Source organism: Dryas octopetala, chromosome 4 (genome assembly GCF_963921425.1).
Source record: "Dryas octopetala chromosome 4, drDryOcto1.1, whole genome shotgun sequence".
NCBI classification, from domain to species: domain Eukaryota; kingdom Viridiplantae; phylum Streptophyta; class Magnoliopsida; order Rosales; family Rosaceae; genus Dryas; species Dryas octopetala.
The window spans coordinates 5,510,699-5,532,195 of record NC_141369.1 but is presented as its reverse complement, the minus strand read 5'-3'; the positions used below and the strand labels follow the sequence as shown (position 1 = coordinate 5,532,195).

Here is a 21,497-nt window from a genome sequence, read left to right as displayed (position 1 = left end):
AAAAATTTCAGGGTATCACACTGTGCAGAACCCTCTGTATCGTTTTAGAACTGCCAGTCATCTTATTGAAAAACAACATGTTTTACTTGATAATATTTGGAATACAAAACCTAGAGAAGGATCTTTAAATTAAAATAGCACATGAAAAACTTATTAGAGCACTTGAACAAGAGTTTTTAAGTTATAATTTTAAGTATCAAGCATTACAAAAGCGTTTTGAAACATTTACTAGTGAAAAAGATAATATAATAAGACATTTTCATATTTTGACTTAAAGCACCAAGACCTTTTAGCTCAGAAGTTTTAATAGTCAGCTATTATACCACAAGAAGCTATTGAGCCCACTACTAGTAGTGTAATTTACCAGGTTTCTGAGAATACTCAGAAAACCAGTGAAGAAACTCACAAGCAAGTATTAGAAAAGGCTAATGAGGCAAGCCCACCAGTAACAATCACAAGTGAAGATTATACATCACTTGGAGCAAGGATAAGGCAACTTCCTTTCCATCTTCAACAACAAATATTTAAAGAATTCTTGAAAGCAGCAATAACTTTGCAGATATAACTACATAAAGCACTATACCAGTCAATTTTTGACCCTAAACCAGGCATGGACCTATCATGCAGATCATACCACCATGTTTTTGTGCAAAACTGGAATGATGTGGCTGCGACAATCCATACATCAACATAAAACACTAGCACGTATATATCAACATACATGATTATAAGCCTTAACATCTCAGTTATAAGCACAATGGGAGACAAAAAGTAGTTAGAGTTACTCCCAAGCTACTAATTGATTTTGGTTATGTTAGTGATTTATATGTTTCTAACAGTGATCATCTTCAGCAATTCTCTCATAAGTTCCGATATTTAGCAGATTTAAATCTAGAAAAATGGCACGATCTTTGCATAGATTTTATCAGCATTCCACCAGAGTGGTTCCATGACATAATTCACAATGAAGCTTATCACATAGTAATTTTTAGCATGGAGAAATATTCTGTCATTCCAATAGCAGGATACAGGTGTACACCTACACTTGAGCATATCCAGAGATTTAGAGGAGCACAAATTATGTAATTTGATAGGTTTGATGACACGTGTTCCAAGTTTATGCTTATAGGAGAAGAGTACAATATGAGTATTTACAACAAAGAGAAGATCCTTAATTAGCAGTCCTTTTGGACCTTTTCTTTATATGAGCACAAAGACTCGGGAAGTTTTCGAGAAGCTTACTTCCCAGTTAGACCAACAAACACAAACATGAAAGGACAATGATCATTTTTGGAATAATCTCACCAACAAAGAGCTCCATAATATTAAAAACAAGATAGAAGCATATCATCAACATCAAGTCACCATAAGCTCTTAGCAATAATAGAGCAACTATATCCATTATCAGCAGAAATCTTATTAAGAATCTTACATTAATAATGGAGCACTCAAAGAACATCTATTGTTATCTTCACTACTTTCAAAGCCTCCTCCGCACTTGATTTCACAAAAACAAAGCTTTTCCACTATTTAGAAAAATATGGACCATTTTGTCAAAAAACAATGACACCATGGGAATAAACGAAAAAGCTTTGTCTTAAAAGAAGTTTAGTAGATCCCAAAAACCATAATTATTTGATAGGAAATTCGAATCCTGAGGTCGTTTTGTAAGTTGTCACTTTACAGAGGTTTAAGAGCGAGAGAACTAAACCACACGCGACAACACTAAACCCTCTCTCTCTCTCTCTCTCTCTCTCTCTCTCTCTCTCTCTCTCTCCCTGTGTCGCTTTTTCGAAAACAAGGGACTGAAAAAATGTCTCTTCGCCAAGCAGCAGCCAACGTGATCAAGAGGCGTATCCGTTTGCCCTCAAAAACAGTATCTTCAACTTGCGGAACAACGATCAGTGTTCCTCTCTCCAGTACGTAATTTTTCATGTTACGCCAAAACAAATAAACTTTAACGCTCAGATAGGTTTGTAATTAAGGTGTTGGTGGGTGAATTATTAGATTTGTGTTAGAAACCACTAAATCAGGTGTATGGGTGTTGTTGTTACAGGCCGTACCAATTTTTCTTATCAGCATGCTCCTAAAGATTGTAGTTGGAGGATGAATTATAGCCATAGGGACCCTCGGCTATGGCTTTTTCTATCTGGAAATGCAGGTATATGATATCTCTTACAACCCATTTAACAGGGTTAATTATATATGTATACTTTACTCTGGAATTTATAAATGAGAAATGAGATTAAGATATGTTATTATTTTCAAGTTTGAATGAGTCTAAATGCATGGTTATTTAGTTATATGCTGTTAATTAGGAGATGGGTATTTTGCAAAATCCATTAGGGGAAATCCTTTATTATAAGCTAATTCAAAATTGGGGATTTTTCTTGAAGGAATTGTTCAGTTCTACTTTTCTTGTCTGGATGACTTATATCTCGGATTGTCATGTCTGGTTTTTATGTTTTATTTAGCTTATCCATTATTCGATTTATATTTATACAAAGCTTTTTAGAGTTCTTTAATTTAATTTATTTTTAATTTTTAAAAGTGATAGACTTTTGTAGAGTTAATAGATTTTTATAGACTTTGATAGATTTCATCGAATTAAATGGTAGACTTTTGTAGAATTTTATAGAGTTATATGGTAAACTGTTGCAGATTTCTACATGGAGTCTCATAGAGATTTGACAGACTTTTTCCATGACTTTTTATAGTCAAAATCGTTCATAAAACAAATCATAATTTTTTTTTTGTTTGCTGAAAAAAAAAGTTATGATCATATTTGCATAAATTAAATAGCATTTGTGGCATGATTAAAAGATTTAAACAAACCAAAAATCTAAAAAAATTATAATATAAACTGTATTTGAAAATAGTAAGGGGACCTGATCCATTGAAACATTTATTCAATACACTCAGACACCCAAAAATTCTCAGTACTTTCTAATTTTATTCATTTCTTTTTTTAAAAAAATTTTAAAATGATTTTTTCAGTTCCCTAAACTAAATATATAATCCAAATTTCCTTAGCCTTTGTTTTTAGGTAAAAGTAAGATCATGTAGATGGCCCCAACTAATAGTCATGAGGTTTTATTGAGTTGACTTGTTTCTACATTATTATATTATTTTGGGGTTTTAGATGTTTTATTTTGTTTTATATGAATGTGAAATTGTTGAATCATGTTTGGGGAGCTGATTTTTAAGGGCATAAAATAAAGGATTTTATGTTACAAGATATGTGAAATGCATGTGCTTAACAAAATTGTACTCGTAGCTACATTATATACACATTAGTCAGATTAGTTTTGCAGGAAATCTAAGGTCATGTGGTGAAGTACCTCAGTATAACTTAAGGGTTGCGTTGAAAGCCATAACCAACAACATATGTTATCCCTAACTAGTCTGATATCTTTGAAGCAATTCTTCTTGCGATAAATTCCAACACTGTCTTAGCAAGAGATGCATCAATTGAATCAAGTCCTGAAAATCACGTGGAAGAGGATGACGTCATGGAATTACGCAAAATTGAGGACGGTTCTGTGATATCAAATATACATACCTCTAAGTGGAGAGTTTTTACTGATAGAGGGAGGGATTTATTCCTTCAGGCAAGCTTTCTATGCCTATGTGTCTTCACTGGTTTGATTATTTTGTTATTTAATAGTTTTTTGATCTTACCCAAAATCTTGTTGTTTGTTTCCACCTGCTAGGGAAAATTGGAGGAAGCTGAAAAGTTTTTCCTCTTAGCTTTACAAGAAGCTAGAGAAGGCTTTGGGGAGAGGGATCCGCATGTTGCATCTGCAAGCAACAATCTAGTAAGTGCACTTTGTGCCTTAATAATCTCTTTGGTTGTCCTTTTTTTTTTTTTTTTTTTTTGTGAATCTTTGGTTTCCTTATTAAGTCTATGTGAAAATTGCAAAAAATTGTACTTGTGAGATGACCAAAACGAAAAAAAAAAAGAAAAGGAAAAGAATATTAAACAAAAGATTAATTTTTCTTTTGTTTCCAAATTTTGAGTTATGTGCAGTCTAGGATACATACTGCTCAACTGCAAATACTACGAATTAATTGAGCCAGAAGCTTGATTGCTTGTACACCACAGAATTTATAATCTGGTTATAATCTCTGCCATTAAAGAAATTTTAGAGAAAGATGGTTGTATCTTTCATGGAAGTATTTATGTATTTGATATATTTTAATGGGAATCTTGAATTTGATGAGAAATTATAGTTTTCTGTTGTTTTTGTTTCAGGCAGAGCTCTATAGAGTTAGTAAGGCATATAATAAAGCAGAGCCATTGTATTTGGAGGCTATCAGCATACTGGAGGAATCATTTGGCCCTGGAGATATACGGTATACTTGATTATTATGCAGACTATAACAGAGAATGCTTACATATTCATTATTTAATGATAAAGATTAAAGGCCTGTTGACCATGCCTTGCATGTTAATTAACATGTATAATGCCATTAGCATGGCATATAATGTTGTATTTCTGTAGTTTAATAGAAAATGATGGTTGTGTTTAATACTTATCAGAAAAATTTTGTTATAAAATCTTTCTGTTTTCCAATTAGTTGATATGACCATGAATTCAAATATCAATATTGTGATTTTATCTGACCTAGAAATGAAACATATGGAAAAATATATGACACACATTGATGAAGTGCATGCATTGATGAAGCGATGTGCAGTAATGGATGTATATTGGGTCATTTGGCTGGAAAGGAATACACGATTATTTGAGGATGTGAAGGTGAGGAGGTGAGTCATTTGTGGGAGAGGGTTAGGTTCTGGGCTTCTCTGTGGGCATCATTGTCATTAGAGTTTAGGGATAGCTCATTTTCTGCTATTTTTATCAGATTGGAAGGCTGCTATTCTCTAGTGTATTCTGCAGATGCATTGGATATTTGTAGCTGATTAGTTTTCTTTCCTTTAGAGGACACCTTGTCCTCAATATTGTACCTTTTTATTTGATTAATAAAGTCTTGTTCCCTATCGAAAAAAAAAAAAATACTACCTATGAACACACAAGAGAATCAAAGTTGCTATTGTGATAGGGGGTCATTGATTTAGTGAGTGTATGTAAGAACAATTGAGATCTAGAATGAGAAATGCTTTCTCCAAAGAAAATCAACCTATGATTGGAAATTTGTGATCTCGGTTCCTTCAATTTCTAATCAGTCTGTGGAGGTTTCGAGTTAGCAATGCAATTTTGATTTTTAGGGTTTGTTTGGGACTGTTTTTGCCTTACCAAAAGTGCTTCCAGATAAATAATGCTCTTAAAGGTTGGACAAAAATGAACAAAAGCACTAGAAGAACTTGGTAGGTACTTGCTCATGAAGCGCTTCCAAGTGAATATGTAAGAAGAACTTGGGTTTAGGGGTGCTCTGAGTTGAAAATGAGGCAGTGTCATTGTTGGTTGTGTCCCCTTTGATGAAATTTTGGGTGCTCTGAGTTGGAATTGAGGTATGTCTACAGATTGGTGTTGTATGTGTAAATGCAGTGGCGAATCAGTACTGTTTAGTTGCAAGGGATTCCTATGGTTCATCTTTGTATTCATTGGGGTCAATTGGTTTATGCCTAAAGCAGTCTAGGAATTACTTTGTTGCTAGAATGGAAGTTTTAGAAAGCATTGCAATAGGGAAACTTGGAGACCTCTTCCCTTATGCGTTATGTGGTGTATGTGGAAAAAAAATGCCAGGATTTTCAAATATATGGAAAGCTCAGGGTGGCGTCTGAACTTCTGATTTTCAAGTTCTTTCTGTCATTAGGTGTTTTATATGAATTGTGCTCTTCATCTTTGAAGGCTCTTTATATATATGTATTTTAGATTTTAGTTTATTTTTTTTTTTTCTGTTTTCTCATTTATATTTTCTGTGTACTAGAGAAAACTTTTATTCAATTACCTATCAAAAAGGTAAAAAAGAAAAAAAAAAGCAACATATGTGAATTTGTGTAAGTGTTGTATTGCATATATTTTGATTGAATTTCGAACTAACATAAGTGTTTTTTGTGCTTGAGTGCATGAGATACAATTTATTTTCCATTTCTTTGATATCGCTTCAATAACTATGTAACATAGACAAAATTAACAATAGCAAAAAACTTTGAAAAATGGAGGCTTTTGGTGTATCTGCCAAATTTCTAATAGCCTGTATAGTAATGTTTTTGTTTTTGTTTTTCGATTCATTTTTTATTTTAGTGAAAGAGATAGAGGGAAAATATATGGGAGAAATGAAGGAGGGATATGAGAGATGCGAGGAAGAAATGAGAGTATACATAAAACTAATATTGCAACAAAAAAAAAAAACTATTAAAAATTATTTTTGCATGTACTCCTATAAAAAAAGAAAAAAAAGAATCAATCCATATACATTTTTTCACATCTATCATCTCTTTTCTCCTCTCTCCCTCCCTTTCTCACATCTATCATCCCTTTCCTCACTATCCTCTCGTTTCTCATCCTCTATATTTGGTAAAAATAATCACCAAAAATAGAAAATAAAATTGTTACCAAATGGGCCCAAATGTTACTCTGATAAAATGTTACAAATGGTACTCAAATCTTTTCTCACTATTAAAATGTTACATATGTTACCCTATCTTTGAAAACACTTATGTTCTTTATGTTGAGTCAGTAATCGCTCATGCAAGATTACCTGTCCACAGAGTTGGGTCTGCCTTTCACAACCTTGGGCAGTTCTATATTGTGCAGCGGAAGCTGGACGAAGCTCGTGTTTGCTATGAGGTGATAACTTTAAAAACTTTTTTAGTTCATGCTTTTGGTTTTGACTATAGGTTCTTCAACAGTGTCTATGAACTTTTCTGGCCTTTCCATCCTTTTTCTTAAAGTTTATGTCCTTTATTTTTTTAATTTTTAAGGACTCTGCTTCTGATAGTCTTTTTTTTTTTGGACTAAAGCTTCTGATAGTTATGGTGATGAATATTAATGTAGTATGTGATTACTTTGTGAGTCATGCTTGTGACCCAACACATGAAAATTTATGTACGTTTTGGAAGAGGTTTATCTGGAATTATTCTTATCTTTCTTATTTTTTTCTAGGTGCACCTTGTATATGTGCATTTTGCTATATTATCTGTATTAATTAATGTAATTATTTGATTTGTCTTCTGCATCTCATTGCAACATGCCATCAGCATCATTTCTTAAGAATAATTTTTGCAATAATTAATGACTTTTTCTTCCTACTGATATCTGTTGACGTTTTGCTTCTCCCGGCCCCCTTGCTGTCTGATTAATGATGCATTTGGACAGCGTGCTTTGAAGGTATTAGCCTGGGCTGTTTTACATACCCATAGTAATGTGAGTGTTTATGCTGCTAACCTCAATTTGTAATTACCCTGTTCAGATTAAAGCCCGCGTTCTGGGTCTTAACCATACAGATTATGCAGATACTATGTATCATCTTGGAACGGTAGTTTCTTGAATCCCTGTATGATAGTACTGTTTGAACTACATTCTTGTGTTATTTATTTGTCTGGAAAGATTAAAAAAATTAAAAGAATTCAAACCTGTGTTATGTTTATCGTGCTTCTAAGATATTCAATTGATGTTGGACAGATATATTAAGAGAGAGAAGTATGGAATATGGATAGAAAGAGACAAAAGGGATATAAGAAAGAGAAGAATAGAGAGACATAGGAGAAAAAAAGAGCCAAATTAGAGTAAATTCAATATCTGTTCTCAATCAATATGTTAGAAGTATGAAACCCTATTACAATAAGGCCAATTTATATCAGCAATCTACACATATGCTCTAGTGTTGCCACAATATGGTTCTAATTTTGCCACTTATGCTTGAAGTATGAAACTCTATTACGAAGTATATAGTGTTGCCACATATATGCTTCCCTTGAAGATGTATTCTTGGGAATGTACATTTGCCTTGGTATATGGGAAGTGGTCTACCAAAATATTGGCCAATCTTTTGGTTTGTAGGAGGGGTCGACAAGGTATGTTTCCCTTAGTTTCTTTGAAATTTGGGATGTCTTCCCCAAACTTTCAGTGGTATTGTTAAATCGCATCACGTGGTGCCAGTTACTTTGTCGGGATACATGCTTTTCAAGGCTGCACCCTGTGTGAAGATTGCTGCTTGATGCGGCGATGCAAAGCAAAAGTCAAAATGTCTTAAAAATTGCAGACTGCAAAAATTAAAAGGCCAATAATACTTTTTTTGACCACAAGCCTACGATGCATTAATGAGCCTTTACCCCATTCAAGGATAAAGGGTCAACAAGTTCTTTTGGAATCACTCATTATTATTCTAATTATCCTTTACTAATTATGGAACATACTTTTATTAATACAAAACAAGGAGTACAACATAGTGGATAAGATATCCATTAAACACTAAAGATAAAAAAAACTTACAATATAAACAACTAAACAGATCAATAACAGAACAGAAGGTCAACAAACTAAACCACTACAGCCTTCCAGTCCAGCATAATGACTGCAAATGAATAGTCACTAAACTCTGAAGAAATCAAAGCCCTGAGGGAAGCCCAAAATCAGACTCTTCCCCACAAAATTTCCAACTCTTCCCCCTTGATATCCTCAAATATCCTTCTATTTCTCTCCAACCTAACTACCCAAAGAACAGTCATCACAGCATACCTCTCCAATGTCACACCCCTTTTCTTCCCTCCAAAAAACTGATACCTTTCAGATAAAAGTGGTGCACAAGAGACTGGAATTTCCAAGTTCAGATTAGCCTCCTTAAACAATCGCCACTGCAAGAATGACGCAACTGGACAATGAAGAAACAGTTTTTTCTTTTTTGACAAATTACAACAACTTCAAGACCACAACCTCTAATCCAAAATCCCTGTTCTAAACATAAAGCTGAATACAATAAGAGCCTAATCCACCTGAAGAAACAGGTGGCCACACTTTCAGCCTCACTTATACACATAACACACCAATGAGGGGATAGACAAAAAAAAAAAAGGTTGTCTCCGCTGAACCTTATCACATGTGTTCACCCTCCCATGAGCAATTAACCAAGCTAACACCCGTACCTTCTAAACTCTGATTTCCCCCCTAGAGTTGACCAATAAGACCTTCTCAAGACAAGACTGCAGCTGAACTAACTCTCCCAACTCCTAACCATTCCAATTTCTTCGAAACCCAAAATCCCTCCCCAAAGGGATAAACGATGAATTTACACACATTCTAGCAATTGGAAAATTGTGGGATTGTGACAGCCTATACAACCGAGGGAAAAGAGAACAAAAAGCTATTTCTCCAACCCAACACTCTTCCCAACACCTAACATTTTGCCCACCCAAACACTCTTCCCAACACCTAACATTTCGTCCACCCCGAACTGACAACAAGAAGAGAAAGAAGGGATACCTTATGAAATATCTTTCCACGGACAGCAACTCAAGCCTCTATTCGCCACGTTGAAGTCCCAACCATTTTTATGCAACCCATATTTCTCTTAAGACAACATACCAAAGGGACTTCTCTCTTATGGAAACCATTTTTTAATGTTTCATTCAAAATTTCCATTGTTTTTGAAATTTTTATATTTTACCAACATTTTTCACCGCTATCTCCTTAAAATTGGACTACTGAACGGGCATCAACATTTTCAACCTTGGTCATCACTCATCTGAGAGGCTGTTATCGTTTCTGGCGGTTTACTATATCTCTTAGTGATAGAGTTGTGTCTTCAAGAGAGAGGCTTTGCACTTGTTAGGGCATTTGGATGAGAGAATAGGACGCATTTCCTCACTTTCATAATTGATGAATCAATTGGGAGATTTTTTGTTTTATTGCCTATTACTGGTATTATAGCCCCTACATTTACGCTTCCTTCCTTTTGAATGTCCCTTACATATTTTCTCTTGAGTAACTTATTTAGTGAGATGTAATTTAACTGCAGGTGCTACACCTCCAAGGAAAAGAAAAGGATTCCGAGGCCCTTATTCAGGATTCTATTAGAATACTCGAGGTCAAGAGCTATGATAATATCTAGATCGCTGTTTCAGCTTTAATATTCTTACTTCCAATTGTTTTTTCACTATATAGGATGGTGGCCTTGGCGAATCGATTACGTGTGTCAAGAGAATGCGATATCTTGCTCAGGTTGTGTTTTCTCGCAGGTTGCCACTTTGACTCTTATACGGAAATATATAATTATATATGAGGTTTGGATGTACATTGCCAAAGGATAGTTTTGATTGAGAGGTAGTTTTAATTTTTGGGAGATTGAACTGAAGTTTATTTGTGAATTTAACTGTATTCCATTATGGCTTAACAATTACATCCTGTATGTTAAAGAACCCTTCTCTTACACAAGCTGAGGATAAACCTCAGAAGGCCAAGATTGAACCTCTAATCAAAGCTTTCTACTTTAGGTCTTGAATCTCAATAGTTTTACAACCTGTTCTTCCTTCCCCATTTTGAAAATTCTTGGATATTAGTTATAATCGAACCCATTATTCTTCCTAGGATTTACTCCTTAACTGTTGGATAATCGAAAAGATTCAATTTGTCAAGCCTTGAAATCTTCTGAAACTGAGGGGGTCTTCTGCTGTAAAGGAACAGTACCTTGATAAGTACCACTTTCTTTGTTTTGAAACCCAATGCTTTAGTCGTAGGATTCCAGAAATAGGGTATCTCGATGCCCCCTGCTAATTTATAATACAGAATTATTGACAATATCCACCCATTTACTGTTTATTATTGGATCTTGATAATATCTTATCTTTTTATTATAGAAGCATAACAATTGTATTCATGAAATGTGAAAAGTACAATCAAAGTGGACCAGCAGTCCACAAAAATGCTACTCTCAGCTTATAGAAAACAGGGCACCTAACGATTCACGTACAATAATTTTCAAACAGCAGTCAGCCTTTCAACAACTGGAAACAGTGACCACACAATCTGTACTCAGCCTTGTCTATCATTTTCTCGCAAAAAACATATAATGTTTTTTCTCCTTTATTACATGTTCTTCATAGAATTTTAAAGTCCTTATACATTTTATAATGTGCTTGCAAGAAAAAGAAAGCTTCTTTAAGCTATGTTATTTTATGGAAAAAAAAAAACCTACAACACATTATGATATACCTTTGCGGGTTTCTCTTGATAGGAGTCATAGCTCTAAGATTTTCATAATTGTACCTTGTGTTCTGTAATTAAGTTATTGCCTCTCTCCCTCTCTCTCTCTCCCCCTCTCTCCTCTCTCCAGATATATCTGAAGTCCAATCGTGTTGAGGAGGCTGAGAAGGTACAAAGAAAGATTCTACATATAATGGAATTAACAAAGGTTTGGCATTTAATTCCTTTATATTTATCTTTTTCATTTTGTGTATGCTATATTGCATGTAGATGTTGAGATTTATCTATCTATTTTGGTTTAATCAGTATTAAGTTGCCTGGCTACTTATTTTCTTAAAAAAAAAAAAAAGTAGCCTGCCTATTGATTACCTTTTCCTGTTCCAAAATTCCAAGCAAAGTATTTATTCCGCCATACGCATATGATTGAAAAGGTTATTATCACGTGGTGCCAAAATTCTTTAATTTGTACCAAATAATCACTTTCCATGATTCACGAAATGTAAAGTAATTTTTTTTCGTGGCAGCAACCACAAGACAGCAACCAATAGCTCAAATGATCAGTGAAGTAAATACCACATAACAGTAAATGAAAAGACGTAGAAACCTTAAAAGACACGTATTTATTCCCGAACATGCATGTAGTTTAATTTCCATGCTGAATGCCAGCCCATTAATTCTACTGATGCTTAATTATTTCTTTTGACACCCATGCTCCATAAATTTTAGTGGCCTGCACTCCATTAGTTCTGCTTTATGTTTGCCAGTGTGGATGAAAGAGGTTTTTTGTGCAGCCTTTGGTAACTCTCTTGTGATGCAGGGATGGAATTCATTGGACACAGTGATAACAGCTGAAAGGCTTGCACTGATCCTACAATCGGCTGGGAGCTTAAAGGAAGCTGAAGAGCTTCTTGAAAGGTAAAGAGCATTGTCATTGAAGATCAGAAGAAGTGATATCTCATAAATAATGAGAGAGTTTTGTTTACTAATTTCTTTGTAGATGTCTTGATTCTCGGAAAGCCTTACTTCCTGAAGATCATATTCAGGTTAGTTGCTTTGCACATTCATCTCATGAAAGTATTCCCTTGAATGCAATGGATATGTTTTGAATGCTTATGATTCTTAAGCGCATAATAATGGATGTCATCTGGGTTTTATCATTTATATTATACTCTGTCTTATGAGAAGGAAAGAAAGCCCTGGTTTTATAGAACTGCAGAATAATGGATGCCATCTGGGTTTTATGGATGGAGATGAATAGATGAATTATCAAGATTACCGCGGGGTGGGGAAGGTGGAAGAGTTGTGGGATAGGGTGTTATTTTTGTCATCTCTTTGGGCTTTTGTTTCTACTGGGTGAGCATGTTCCCCTTTAAACTGGAGGGCATCAGGGCACCTATTAGCAAAATTGTTTTATCTTGTGTTTTGTTTGGTTGTTAGTTTTGATTCTCTTGGATGTTTTGGGCTGTATTATAGAAGTGGACTCCTTGTCCCCTGATTAAAGTATATGTTATTACTAACATATATATATATATATATATTATTCCAAAAATGATTTTTTGGAATTTATATATATATTACACTAAAAATTCTCTGAGGACGTCCGTTCTTTAGTGGGTCTTTTTATGATTTTTTTCCATTTTTTATTCTCTTTTTGACAGGGTTCACCATTATAGGGTATATGGTTCTATATTTTAGGGTATAGAATCATCGTTCTACCGCCCAAAGCTGGAGAGTTAAAACCTACAATCTAATTGAGGAACGGGAGGCAAAACTGTGTGAGTTAAAACCAAGGAACGAATCTCATTGGACGATTTATATCCTAAAGTATTAAACCCTGCCAAGAATAAGATCAAAAGGTTAAAAAAACCATAAAATATATGCGTAACAGGTGCCCTGCAGAGAGAAAGACTATATATTATACTATCTTATTCAATAATGAATACATAGAAACAATATTGAATTATAACAAGAAAAAGATTTAGTGAAAATCATAAATCTGTACGATATAGATATTTCTGACTTGTCTTGGTACTAGTTAACCATTAATAGCATCCATGTCTTGATATTTCTTGTCATGTCCTATAACTGTTAAGTTTCCATGTGTGACCGACTTTTCAATTGGAAAGCAATGGACACATTTTCAAAACTTGGGGGCACTTATACAGGGAGTGGTTAGTATGTAATTACATGGTCAGTATCAGTTTGGTACCAAAGGGATTTGTGGATTAATCTTGTTATGCATAAGATGAAAACTTGTTTATGTAAACCAAGAAATAAGATGTTAAAAAGTAACTCAGCATGTAACTCATACATCTTAACTCAACCTCAGTCATATCTGTAGTTGTGATTGAAATAACATAGTCCCATGGAACATTAGCTGACAACTGCTCTTATGTGATTACATTTGTAATAATATGCAGCTTTAAATGTTTCAGTATGCTGCTTCCTTTTGAATAGTAGGCGGATTGTTTGATTTATAATATCAAATATGCTTCTGTATATCGCGTCTGGCTCCAGTGGTAGAGAGAGCATTTACCCTCACACCCAAGAGTTTAACCTCCTCCTCTCCCTTCAACCTCCTTTTTACAAAAAAGAGAAAAAGAAAAAACCATAAGAAACTTTTCAATTCTAGTGATATGGAAATGTTATAAAATTTCTGTTTGGTGATAATGGTATGTCATGTTTTTGTTTCCAACTACTTTCTCATTTTAAAAATTTGATGCTCCAAAATTTGGCTTCCTTATATTTGAAATGTCCAAATTTTTTATGTTATAATGATGCAGAATGAATAGGAGAAAGTGAAGAGACATAATTTGAATCTATCCCTAAAGAGTTACAGCTGAGCCAAATTTATGAAGCCAATGTAAAAGAAAGATTGCAGGGGCGCTCACGTTTTTTGGCTCCTTCCTGGCCTGGAAGTTCGCTTGAGGACCTAGAACTCCAGAACTAGAGTCAGTGATTGCGCCATAATTTAAGAATCCCTAATCCAGTCAAATCAGGACCATCATGATTTCCATCATAAAAGCTTTTGTAATTTCCTTTTATTTTTGAGTTTAAACAAGTCCAAGTTAATTTCTTTAAGGATAATTAAGTCTTTAATTGTTTTATTTTGAATATATGTGTTTATCCATCTATGCTTCGTTCATGCTTAGAGTCTTCATATTTACATTTTACACGAGTTTGTGCCAATTCTGGATAAAGGAGTGCACTAGGTTGACAGACAGTGTAAAACAGTGTTTATTGGGATAATGTTTAGTTGATTTGAGTTAAGTTTATGTGTTTATGTAGAATACAATCTGTCTATTGCTTTTATCCTTTTTACTCATGATTACCATGCATTTGTACCAAAAACACACACATGCACACTTTGCATTAGGTCTGATTTTCTATGTCCATGGGCAGATTGGTGCGAACATGCTTCATCTTGCTAGAGTGGCAATGCTTAATTCCAACCAACGAAAGAAGATGGAATATTCTAAAGCAATTTCTGAGCTTGATAAGGCCAAGGATTTTTTAAATGAGTCCATAAGGTTTGTTTTATTTTGTCATAAATTTCAAGCAAAAAAATTTGATACTATTCAAATAAAATTGAAAGTGATGTGTTGATCAATATATTTAGAGTGCTTTTATTATCACCCCAAAATGCTCACTCACCTTTCAAAGAAAAATTCAATTATGATTTTATCTTCCTGTAAAATTACTTCAAACAATTTTTAGATTTTTTTTTAAACAAAAAAAAAAAAAACTAGGAATGCCATTGGGCAACTCCCTAACCATGGAACGCTGCCTGTGAGCAACGCCCTGAACAAAGGACACTGCCATGGCGGCCATCTTGCAAAGCTAACAAAGAAACAGTAAAAGATAGGGTTATGGTTTAGGGGTTTAATAAGGGGTTGGGAAAGCATATGGGTAGGGTGAGTGTTTTTGGGGTGGTAATAGAAGCACTATATATTTCTTATCCTACCTCTTCTTCATTATTCTCTCTCTCTCTCTCTCTCTCTCTCTCTACCTCTTCTTCATTATTCTTTTACTCCCTCTCTCCCCTATGTCTGCGTGTATGTATGTATGGATTGAATAATGAATTTTTCCTTTCTTTAAAAACAAAAAAATTCGGATTAACCATCTAAAGGGTGGTTAGAAATTTTAGTGGTCTTTTGGCTGGAAAGAAGGTAAAGTGTTGGGGGCAGGTAATAGTATAGCCGGAAGATTGGAGAACAATATTAGTTTAAGGTTAGAAGAAGATGGAAGCTGGATTCTTCAGGGGTCTTCTCTTGTAAGTCTTTTTTTAAGTTTTTGTGTGAGGGGCGTCCTGCTGTTTTCGATCCTGCAAAATTGATTTGGAAGTCAATTGTCCCTCCCAAAGTTCGTGTTTTGGCCTGGATTATTTCTCATGGGAAGGTAAATACGTGCGATGTGGTTCAAAAGAGGGGACCTCATGCAAGTTTGTCTCCTCATCGGTGTGTTCTGTGCAGAAAGGAAGCTGAATCTGGGAGCCATTTGTTTTTGCATTGCCCATATGCTTTGGGACTTTGGTGGCACTTGTTTGAAGCTGCTGGTATCAGCTGGGTTATTCCACAAGTCTCTATGTTTTGTGAAAAACATCTCGCGCTTGGGAGTAGTGTTAGGAAGGCAAAGGTGTTGTGGTCTTGTGGAGTGATGGCAGTGTTGTGCATAATATGGTGGGAGAGAAATAGGAGAATCTTTGAAGATTTTAAGGGGAACAATGTGGAGTCTTCTTGGGATAGAGTTAGGTTTTGGCCATCTTTATGGTCTTCAGTTTCCCCAGTATTTAGGGAGTTGTCAGTTTCCGTCATTTTGTTGGATTGGAAAGCTACAGTTGGGTAGGGCTGTTTCGAGTTTTGCGGGAGTTCTTGCTGTTGCTAGAGTGCTATGTGTGTTTTTCTTTATTCTTATTGTGAGCAAGGTTTTGGGAGGTGGTTTGTTGTTTTTTTAATGTAGGTGGATTTCTTGTCCACTATCTTTCTATTTGTTCTTCTGTTGTTTTAATAAATTTCGTTTCTCATGGAAAAAAAAAAAAAAAAAAAACAATAGTGTGAGGTTAGACAGTGGTTCTGATTGGTAGGAGTTTTTGTAGGTTGGAATTCAGGTTCTCTTTAGATGTATTTTATTTGGTGGACTAATCTACAATGTCAGTCCACAAAGTTTTGTACTGGATTTTGGTGGATTAAAATTTGTTTTTTTATAAAGGAAAAAATTAGTGGTCTTGGTATGCTTGTTGAGGGCAATGTGAATAGTTTTTGGCCAATCAATGTGAATAGTTGAGAAAAGTTAAACTACTATAGGTTGTCAGAGTACTTACAAGTTAAGATCTTAACTGGATAACTTGTATTGAGTTGTTTTTTCTGAATTATTTTTTCTTTTTCTTTTCTGCTTTAATGTATTTACTACAAGAAATTGGTTTTTAGCCTGGACACGTATCATCTTCTTGTTCCAAAATTTCCATTTCAAAAATTTCCGTTTGATTTGCAATTCTCCCTTTGATATGCTACAAGGGATTTTATACTTTCTGTGCACTGATTATGTTCCCAAAAGTTTGATTTTACACAGTTGATCCAGACTTCTATTTACTTCCTGGTGGGTCCAAACATTCCCACTTCATACCACACTACCAACTTTTCGTATTGAAAAATCAGTAACATGTGCGAATGTGACTAAAATTGAAGTGTTGAGTCATATCTTGTTCCGTGCTGTATCATTAGGCTGTATAGTGGTTTTTTTTGGGGTCAGATAGATATAGTTTAGGCTTTGGCCAAGGAGAGAATGCTAGCTTGTGAGAAGTACGCAGACATTAATTGGTACTTAGCATGCGCAGAATATATAACTTCTGTACTTTGTACTCTGCATGTTTCACTCTTTCATCCTATTAATGATAATGTCATAAACTAGTTATTGTATGTTCTTATGCCTGACATTTTTTTTTTCTTTGAAAAATTGAAAATATCTTTAGGCTTAACTTATCTGTTCCCATTTTTATAATAATTCATCTCTGTGTAGATTCTTACAGATTAGTTATATGGTTTTTTTTTTTTTTTCTGTAATAGGATAGCACAATGTTCTTTAGACAAATCAATGAAGCAAAATAGGAAGATATATAATTATGGAGCATTAGGTGAAATCGAAAAGAATGGTCGTGAGGCATTGGTCATACTGGTCAGTTTTCTTCTTTCGCAAACAATCTAATCCTCTTTGAATGTGGATTGTGGTGTATAGCTCTATCCTCTCTCTCTCTCTCTCTCTCTCTCTCTCTCTCTCTCTCTCTCTCTCTCTCTCCACACACACACACACACAGACGTCTTCTCTGAATACACACACACACACACAAGTCTTTGTAAATTTATGCGTGCATTCATGAATGCATTTATCTAGTTGGAAATTTGTGCCTCTTATTTCTTTTAAATTAAATATCCACTGCTGTTATTGGCAACTTTGGGAATCTAAGATAAAATGATTGTTGGAATTCATCAAGGATGAATGTATTAATTTTCTTTGTTGACCACAATGTAGTAGAAAATTTAGATATAGTCCATTCTACACTTTATCATTGGACAACGTTAAGATGATAAAATAATTATTGGCCTACATCCTAACAACTTAACTTCTGAGAATGGTGGTTAAGCAATAAACCTTATCATGTTATCACAAAAGGAGAGCAAGAGATCATCTGTAATTACAACTTCCTAATGCAAGTTGAATTTCACATGTTCGGCTCTGGTGGTGGAGATAAACCCACATGTGAGGGGAAGTGTTAGATCATACTAACAGCTTAATATTCTGCAATTCCAACTTCCTAATACAAATTGAATTTCACATGTTAGCCTCTGGTGAGGGAGATAAACCCACATGTGAGGGGGAGCGTTAGATCATACTAACAGCTTAATCTTCTGTAATTACAACTTCTAATACAAGTTGAATTTCACATGTTAGGCTCTCATGATGGAGATAAACCTGCACGTGAGGGGGAGTGTTAGATCATAAACCTGCATGTGAGGGGGAGATAAATTGTCTGGTAACTGTTTTTTTTATAGAAAATTATTTGGAAACTGTTTTTCTTCCTAATGGAAAAAAAAAATTAAAAAATTAACTGCTTAGCGATTGCTTTAATAAAATTTTCTCTAATTGCTTTACCATCAAGATTTCTCTAATAGCTTCCATTTTCAAAATAATCTATTTATAATAATATTTTCGTTTAGACATATCAATGATATCATCAATATCTATTTAGGTCAAAATAATCTTAATTTAATCAACATTTAACAGTGATTATATCCTTTTCTCTGTCCAAACAGTTTATAAGGAAAGTGGAGGCCTCAAATGTGTGCTTCAGAAAAATGTATGAAATAGCATGTCATGTGGTAAAGCTGTGACACAGGCTAATCCATGGCTGATTTATGTTGAAAATTTGTAATGGATGACTGTTGTATAGATTGCATTACACTAGATAAATGTGTCTTTATTGGACTGGACAGTAGATAAACTAATACCAAATGACATGTTGTTATGCTGAACTAATAGCATTAAAATGACTCGCTGGCCTGAACAGGTAAAAAAAAAAAAAAACAACTACATTCTTGCATATATGCATATAGACATTTTCCGTTTCAGATTTGATGGATGTATTGTTTACAGTTGCAAGCGTCTGATACTCTTGGCCTTTTGGAGATCACCAGGAAAGAATTACAGGAGTCAACGGTTAGTATTTAAAACTTCATTGCCCTTGAACTAGTGCCTGGTCATTAATTTTTCTGTGTTTTGTTTGAGCAAGTAACTGAAGTTTTGTTTTGTCACTATTGCATATTATTTGCATGTGTAAGATATTTTTTTTATAGTTAATAATTACTAACCCCAATTAGTAATAGAGTTAATTCCTAACCTCCAACCTTATTAGAAATAATTGAAACCCCCTTTTTGGATTTATTTCTTTGCATAAACCCCCTAGTCAGCTGACACGCTACTTTCCTGGAGCAGGTTGGCATGCTGCTCCTTCAAAAGGCAGTTGGACTTCACATGTCTGCTAACCTATTTATCATTAGTTTAGTGTTATATGGATGGTGCAGTCCAAAAGGCCCGACCCATTTGGCTGCTACTTTTAAAACTATTCAATAGGATTGGCTACACTAAAGAGGAACTCAAAACACACAAGTTATCAATTTTTTCGATTAAAAATCTGTATTATACACCACTGTAGTTGTCTACCAACTTTTAAATCACACTCTTACCTTTGTTTTATCTTTTTATTTGGCAAATTATGTAACTCGAAAGTTGTATGGTGAGTGTCTCATTCTTAGCACTTGTTGACACTTAAGCAGCCAATCAATAATAAAACTTTACATTCTTACCACACTTGTTGACACTTGTATGGTGAGTGTTTCTGGTAGGCATTAACTTTTGCAAACAGTGGTTTAATTGCTTCATGATGTAATAATAACCCCAATCATTATTTGCTACGACTATTTTGTACTACAAAGAAAAGTGTAAATCCCCTTATTCTTCAATTTATATTCTTTCATTTCGAATTGGCTGACCTATTACTATATGTTTGTATTATGTAGCAGGTTGAGTGTTCACCTAACATTGAAGCCGAGAATGCTCTATTTAGATGCATTTCTGCTTACAAAGAGGTACATTTTGTGTTCACAACTTATTGAGCTTTCTTTATTTGTTGTGTAGTTTCTTTTCCCCTTTCATATGGGTAGTTACTAAGATAAAAAGGTACCGAATGCAATTAGGATATAATTCTCTTTTGATGTTATTAATTTGAATTCAACAATGGACAGCAATAAGGTTAAGTGATTAATTTTCAGATTTTATATTTGTTAACTAAATATGTTCTCATTGATTATATACTTGTCTCGCAAAAAGATGGTTCACTACTGACTTAATAAGAACTCAAAGTCCCTAAGTGAAGCATATTTGTAAAATATTTGATATGTTCTTGACCCTGAAACCATATTATTATTAGAGATAACACTTATTCAGTTATTAACAGGAGTTCCTTTTTTGGTACATAATACGTGTTCGTATTAGTCACCCAAGCGATTGTAGCTAATATTCTTATTATTTTGTTTCATCATCATCTTAGCCTTAAATTTTTGGATATTCAATGTACTGTATAATTTTATTTTTGTAAATTAGGTTTTTTCTCATTTATCTATTTGTAGTTTGTAACTGAGAGGTCAATCGCTGGATCTCCTGAAATAAAGACCGAGTATCTTAATTGTTTGAAGCATCTTTTGAGCTTGAATAGTGATAGAACTGCGGAAAGAACACAGCAATCTGGAAGAATCAGTTTGAAAGATGTGAGAGATGAAATTAAGCGTCTTGAGGTCGAACTTTCTCCTACTAGGAAACATAAAAACTAAGCAGCTGACTGCCGATTCTGGTTGCAGCAGCAGTTACGGCTAAAAAAAGTTATACTCCAGGATGTTTGATGCAGCAGGTACTGTAATACGCCGCCCACATGACTGGAATGAAAAATGAAGAATCCTCTTCATGATTTTGTTTATTTTTGTCCATATTTTTGTGTATTGGTGATTTAGGACATTGTTGGGTTGATGAATTAGCTTTTCCTCCTGTTGGCTAGTACATAATAATGTGTATCTTTGCCGGTTCAACTGTAATAAAGTACAAATTTGAACAAAACCAGTTTGATAAAATGCCCATGTGCAAAACAGATTATGTTTTCTATCAACTACTTTACTAATTACAATCTTAAAAAAAAAAAAAAAAATGTATTTGTAGGTTTGGGAAATAAAAAAGGAGTTCTTACCTCCGACCAGTTGCTTTTTGTTGAAAATCCCAAAACAAGATCCTTCAACCTCCTCAAATACCACCGGGAAAAACCCTAATTTGAAGAAAAACCTAAACAAATTGAAAACCCTAATTTCAGTAAAGAGAGAAGAGGACAGAGAGAAAGAGAGAACCCAGGATGAGATAGAAAGAAGATCGAGGATAGAGAGAGAGAGAGAGAAAGAGAGAACCCAGGAGATCGAGATGACTAATCTTACCTTTTGACTGCAAACCAAGACGATGAGCGAGGCAGAGAAAGCTCTTGAGGGCTGACGTCATCGCCAAGGTCAACAACGCGACGGTGAGCAGGACTGTGAGAACGACTACGCAACGGCGAGGGCTGTGGGTGAGAGAGAGAGAGAGAGAGAGAGAGAGAGAGAGAGAGAGAGAGAGAGAGAGAGAGGTGAGAAGGAGTGTCTGAGAGTGTTTCTGTGTTAATTGTGTTTGAGAGGGGAGAGTATCGGGTCTAACTTAAGTCAAAACATTTAAGTTGTCGCAAAAATTTGTATATTGTTAGTTTTAGCTGAAACAATTAATATCAGTTCATAGTTTAGATATCGGTTATTATAGAATTTTAATTTC

At 34.5% G+C, this 21,497-nt stretch overlaps 1 protein-coding gene across 7 annotated transcripts; it reads left to right on the top strand.

Annotated features, from left to right (window-relative positions):
• The first annotated feature begins 1,694 nt into the window (after positions 1–1,694).
• LOC147286292 (Tetratricopeptide repeat (TPR)-like superfamily protein) lies at positions 1,695–20,811 on the top strand. 7 transcript variants are annotated; one of them, XM_086239944.1, is made up of 18 exons: positions 1,698–1,919; positions 2,057–2,161; positions 3,421–3,611; positions 3,714–3,818; positions 4,256–4,356; positions 6,680–6,758; positions 7,287–7,298; positions 7,381–7,446; positions 9,925–9,993; positions 10,071–10,127; positions 11,239–11,316; positions 11,926–12,023; positions 12,106–12,151; positions 14,511–14,638; positions 17,171–17,279; positions 18,756–18,818; positions 19,682–19,747; positions 20,288–20,811. In XM_086239944.1, the coding sequence occupies exons 1-18, from the start codon at positions 1,814–1,816 to the stop codon at positions 20,486–20,488; spliced, it is 1,680 nt and encodes a 559-aa protein (XP_086096070.1). In that variant the 5' UTR covers positions 1,698–1,813; the 3' UTR covers positions 20,489–20,811. The 7 variants fall into 7 exon arrangements, with proteins under 7 accessions (XP_086096075.1, XP_086096074.1, XP_086096073.1 ...); XM_086239943.1 differs by having other exon boundaries at positions 1,699–1,919; positions 19,679–19,747; XM_086239949.1 differs by lacking the exon at positions 17,171–17,279 and having other exon boundaries at positions 1,695–1,919; positions 20,288–20,426.
• The last annotated feature ends 686 nt before the right edge of the window (positions 20,812–21,497 follow it).

Bases quoted from the DNA above. Each gene is read 5' to 3' on its own strand.
- LOC147286292 (XM_086239943.1), top strand. From the start codon at position 1,814: ATGTCTCTTCGCCAAGCAGCAGCCAACGTGATCAAGAGGCGTATCCGT. The intron at 1,920-2,056 runs GTACGTAATTTT...TTGTTGTTACAG, and splicing joins GATCAGTGTTCCTCTCTCCA to GCCGTACCAATTTTTCTTAT. The intron at 2,162-3,420 runs GTATATGATATC...ATATCTTTGAAG, and splicing joins TTTTCTATCTGGAAATGCAG to CAATTCTTCTTGCGATAAAT.